This window comes from Arachis hypogaea, chromosome 19, assembly GCF_003086295.3.
Source record: "Arachis hypogaea cultivar Tifrunner chromosome 19, arahy.Tifrunner.gnm2.J5K5, whole genome shotgun sequence".
NCBI classification, from domain to species: domain Eukaryota; kingdom Viridiplantae; phylum Streptophyta; class Magnoliopsida; order Fabales; family Fabaceae; genus Arachis; species Arachis hypogaea.
In genome coordinates, this window is record NC_092054.1 from 30,963,037 (window position 1) to 30,969,040 (window position 6,004).

At 30.6% G+C, this 6,004-nt stretch overlaps 1 protein-coding gene across 1 annotated transcript; it reads right to left on the reverse strand.

Moving 5' to 3' along the window:
- Positions 1 to 3,718: 3,718 nt before the first annotated feature.
- LOC112778200 (rhodanese-like domain-containing protein 6) lies at positions 3,719 to 4,470 on the reverse strand. Its single transcript, XM_025822550.2, has one exon. The coding sequence runs from the start codon at positions 4,468 to 4,470 to the stop codon at positions 3,784 to 3,786; it is 687 nt and encodes a 228-aa protein (XP_025678335.1). The 3' UTR covers positions 3,719 to 3,783.
- Positions 4,471 to 6,004: the final 1,534 nt, after the last annotated feature.

The window sequence follows — 6,004 nt, forward strand, 5'->3', positions numbered from 1 at the left end:
TTAGTTAATTTATTGAGAATTAATTTTAATCTGTGATTTGATTGAATGTGCTATAAAATTTCAGGATTGTTAATGATATTAATACCGAGTTTGTTATGTTTAGAAAGAATCAACTATCAACAACAAGACACAAAAAGAATATGTAAAGATTTACTACTGTCAAATAGAAAAAGAAAGTATCATGATAACAATGAAAAATAATTTGCTACAACGGCTGGTAAAGCTAGGATTTCGCTACTAGAAGAAGAATTAGTTTTCAAAGAAACTAAAGGAGAAAATTCAGAAATCAAACACTACACATTGGGTGATATTCTTTTTCATTTTGGTCTCAATAGATATATTAAGTTTTTGTTTGAGTCTTCCTTATATACAAAAAAGGCTTATGATGAAATGAGATATTATTTGGAAAAGCTTATGAGTGAAAAGTCTTCAACTAGAAAGAAAAGTCAATTCAGTTCAAGATTAAGTTTGTGTCTTTGTCTTGGCGTTATTGTTTGATCTCGCGATTTGCTTTGGTCTTGGCATTTCACTACAAAAAATTTAACGGATACTGTCAGATTTATCGATGAATTTATCAAAAAAATCTGTTAGTAATTTATTTAGTGTCAGAATAAATTTAATGGTATAAACTTTATCGGTAATTGTTTACTGGCAGTTTTTTTCATCTGCCACTTATTATTGTAAGAAAATGCTGTCAATAATTTTTTCCGTCGGATTTATTCTCAAGAGAATCCGACGGTAATATATTATTTACTAATAATTAAATTAATAACTACCGGAAGATTTAACCTATGATAAATCTGCCAACAATTTTAAATTTTAAATTTTTTTCTTCAAAATGTTAGATATTTTATAAAATCAATAATTTGCGTACCTCCAGCCATTACTAATAAATTCTTTGATTTAATTTAGAACTTCCAATTCTTGAATCATAAAATCAGATAGAATCAAAATGTGTTTATTTTTGTTATGTAATCAGAATTGGGGACCCAAACTTTATAAAGTTTATGAACAGTCGTGTTCTTTCCATCAAAGAACAGACCAACTGCTAATATAATTAATTAATAATTACAACATCACCCAAACTAATTTCTATACTAACAAATTAGACCACAATTAGAATAAAAATTTTAACATTCTCCCACTTGATCCAACATTTATTACGTATAGTCTATAATTACATACTATGCTTAAACAATTAAGACAAATTACAAGAATCATAGCGGTAGGTTCTCATTAATCGAGTATTACTTTCTATGTATTACAATGTAACATCTCCTAATTGAATAAACTCTTTATATGGTGTTTCTGTAGAAATAAGCCCAATGCTTATTCTAGGTCCTTCACTGAATTTTATTTGTCATTCTCAATCATGTATGCGCATAAATACTAACCAAATGAGAAACAAACAATAATAAGAATTTCGTATCCAAATATGTCATATAATATATAAGTCATATAATTGTCGTTACAGAACATAAACCCATACTAGTAACATGATTCTTAAACAATCCTGGTGGCATGCCTTTTGTCAAAGGATTAACTATTATTTGTTTAGTACTAATCTACTCTATCTGTACCTCATTAAACCTAACTCGGTCTTTAATGGCTAAGTACTTAATATCGATGTGCTTACTTCAACTACTACTTCTATTATTCGTAGCCATAAAAATATAGCAGCTGAATTGTCACAATATATTCTCAATGGCCTAGAGATACAATCCATATATCTTAAGCCCAGAGATGAAATTCTTTAACCAAACACCTTGTGATGTAGACTCAAAACAAGCAATAAACTTGACTTCCATGGTAGAAGTGGCTACAAGTGATTGTTTTGTACTCTTTCAAGATATTGCTCCATCAGCAAGCATAAAGATGTATCCTGACGTTGACTTCCTAGAATCAACACATCCCGCCAAGTCTGAATATGAGTATCCAACAATTTTTAAATTGTCAGTTCGTCTATATGTAAGCATGAAGTCCTTAGACCCTTGAAGATACCTTAAGATCTTCTTTGTAGCTCTCCAATGGATAATTCCTGGATTACTTTAATATCTTCCTAACATGCTAACAACAAAAGCAATGTCAGGTCAAGCAATGACAGGTCTTATACAGACCTGAGCATACATTAGGCTTCCAATGACTGAAGTATAAAGAATATTTTGCATTTGTTCCTTTTCAAGTTCATTTTTTGGACAATGATCTAAGCAGAATTTGTCACTTTTCATAATAGGTACAACACTTGGTGAACAATTTTACATTTTAAACCTCTCAAAAACTTTATTAATATAGGTTTCTTAAGATAAACCTAAAATTTTTTTATGTTTATCTCTATAAATTTTTATGCCAATGATATAAGATGCATCACTCATATCTTTCATATCAAAATGTCTAGAGAGAAATTGTTTCACTTTAACAACCCTAAATTATTTTTTCTAAGCAAAATATCATCTACATATAAGATGAGAAATATGATCTTGCTCCCACTAAACTTGTGATATATGCATTGATCATAAATATTCTCAATGAACCCGAATAAAGAAATCACATTGTGAAACTTCAAATACCACTGTCGGGAAGCCTGCTTAAGACCATACATTACTCTATTAAGCTTGCAAACTAACTCCTTACCAGCAGTTGAAATAAACTCTTCAGGTTGTCTCATATAGACCTCTTCTTCCAAATCTCCATTAAGGAAGGCCGTTTTCACATCCATTTGATGCAATTCCATGTCAAAGTGTGCTACCAATGCTATAATGATACGAAAAGAGTCTTTCTTTGAAACAGGAGAAAAGGTTTTCATGTAGTCAATCCTTCCCTTTGAATAAATCATTTGACAACAAGTCAAGCCTTGTAGTGCTCAATATTACCTGATGAATCCTTCTTGGTCTTAAAGACCCATTTGCAGCCAATGGCATTTTTTCCATCAGGCAATTCTACAAGATCCCAAACTTGGTTATCCGCCATAGAATTCATTTCATCCTTCATAGCATCTAGCCATAAATTGGAATTACGACTTTCCATTGCTTGTAAAAATGTCGTTGGGTCATTTTCATCACAAACATCATAGTCAGACTCAGCAAGATACACCACATAGTCACTAGAAATTGCAGGCTTTCTTATTCTTGTTGATCTTCTTAATGTTGCATCATCAACCTCTTGTAAAGGTAGTAGCATAACAGGTTTTTCCTCTTTTTGAAGTTATTCTTGAGCTATATGTTATTGAATAACATGTTCATTATGAAGAGTTTGATCCTCCATCATATGGTCTACTTGAACATTATCTTCGTAATGTGGAACATCAGTAATAAGCTATTCTACATTGACCCTATCTATATAGACATTGTATTGAATAATCACTGTTGTACATAGAGAGATTTGACAAACATTGTCATTCTCAACAACTTTAAGATGATGATTCTCCCGCTTTTCATAATTTTACACTCATCCTCCATATTATGTTCTACGGTCACAAATCACAATACCATAAAATTTCCTCCTCCTACTAAATAATAATAATAATAATAATATCCCTTTATCTTGATGAGGAGGTAAATGCCAGTGTGAATAGCCTCCTGCCATTCTACTACGAAAAATCTTTAGGTATACAGAATGGTTTTTTGAATACATAACAAGAAGCACATTTGTAATACATAACAAGAAGAAGCAAGCCAATTGCATCATCATGGAGCAAAAATGGTATACAGAACACAGATAATACAATAAAGCAAAGTTGCAAGGTTTCACTTGTATCAAAAACTAGAGATTTTACTCGATAACCTCTTACAGAAAACGTCCAAGGAAACCCTTTATCTCATCAATATATGGCGATCGAGTAGGAATTATGTGACCACAATCATGTTCAATTATCACAGAACAACCATCGTCATACAATGAAGTAAGTTCCTTGCTTGCTTGGTTGGCTATCTGCCTGTCCTTACCATGTTCATTGCCGAAAATATGAAGAGAAGGGCACTTGATGATGCCGCGTTCCATCTCCTTTACATTGAGAGAAAAGCCTGAGCATATTATTACAAATTTGAAGTCCATTTCACCTTTTAGTTGTTCTTGTTGCGCAGAGATTAAAGCCGCCATCGCCGCTCCCTGTGAAAATCCCAAGATACCGTCAAATGACCCTTGTTGGGAAAAAACGTTCTTCAAGTGTGACAGGGAAGTATCATATCCTTCAGTTTGTTGCTGGTATTGAAGTGGATCGAATGGGCCTTCTGCTACCTTCCAATTGACATCAGTACTTCCATCAGAATTGGGAGCTACTAACCATGCAAATTTATTCTTGCAATTCTCCAAAGGTGGAGGTGGACTAGACAGCATTGGAGATGATTCACAAATCGCACCTTTGGCCAAAGTTGTTTGATAAATGAATGACAACTCATGAGGTGCATCCACGAAAACAAATTCGGCAATTTTCTTTAGTCTTTTTGCTAATGATGATGTTCTTCCCTTAATCATTCGTATTTTAAATAAATAAGATGTAAAATTAAATTAATATTAAAAATTGGTGAATAATTATAAACAACTAATATTTTATTTTAATTAAAGATATCAGAAACCCTTAATTAATAAAATGGGGTGAAATATAAGTTTTTAAAGCTAATGAAATCACTACACCACAACCGAAATTTTGCAGTGGTTATATTTTAATTTTGTGGCGGTTTTAAATTACTTCTAAATCATCCTATAGTAAATAAAAGAAGCATCACGTCTTAATACTTCAATTAAACTAAGGGTCCGTTTGGAAAACTCTAGAAGTAGCTTTTTTTAACTTTTGACTTATGAAAAGTAGTAGTATTAATGTTGGGTGCAATTTTTAAAACCAAATTGCAATTTTCTAAGAAGCTATTTTGAAGCTTATAGAGAAGTTAAAAAAAATGACTTCTCTCATAATACTTCTACTTTTCACTACATTTCTTTAAAATAAGCACTTTTAGAGTTAAAAATCCAAATACAAAATAACTTATTTATAAGTTACTTTTAACAGAGTCATTTATTGTTTAAGTTATTTTATCAAAAGGAACTTAATTAAGTTAGTTACCCAAACTGGGCCTAAGTATATTTTATATCTTCTAAGAGTAGAGCTTAGATCTGTTTTTTCTTTGTAATTGAATGCATCATCAAATAGTAGCTTATCTTTAAGAAATGCCACCTACATAAAATTACACAAGGGCTAAGCTTTGTTAACGATATACCCAATGCAAGTTGAATACCAAAGTGTTAATAAGTGTTGACCTTGTTTTGACTTCCAACACAACCAACAACATAGCGACCGAAAAGCTTTGCATATTACCCAACTAAACTTCCAATACTTCCACAAGCTGCTAACACAAAAACCTTTTCTTCCCCTTTTGGGTTTGCACAATTCAAAAAATCCCACATAAGCTGTCATTCCCTCAAGCCCCAAGAAAAAATCAAGATTTTATAATTTGCACTGCTTTCCAAACATAAGCAGCATATATTGATGTAGAGCAAAAAGAGAGATTAACTAGTAAAAGATGTGGTAGCATAGTTAAAGAGGTGGAGACAAAACAACAATGCTACATACAAATATTATTATTTTAAATCAGTATTTAGTCAGTAATAATTTGTATTTATATTTATAAGAATTTATATACAAAAAATATATAATTTATATCTCTAATTATCAAAGTTTGCACATAAATTAATACAATTTATATATATATATATATATATATATATATATATATCAAAATTTGTACAATTTATTTGTTAAAAATAATTTAATATTTATACTAATTAAATACTAGTTAAAATTATTATAAAACTTATGGCCTCCAAAATTTCTAATGTACAAAATATTAAATTTAAGTGGATATTACTATGAAGACTTTATAATTGTCTTCATATTAAAATGTTTTCTTTTGACTCTTAGATGATAGATTGTATAGTTAGATTTTGATATGTTCTAAAAGTGTTGTTTTTGTTTAAAGTATAGCCAAATAAATAAATTATATTTTTTAACAAAACA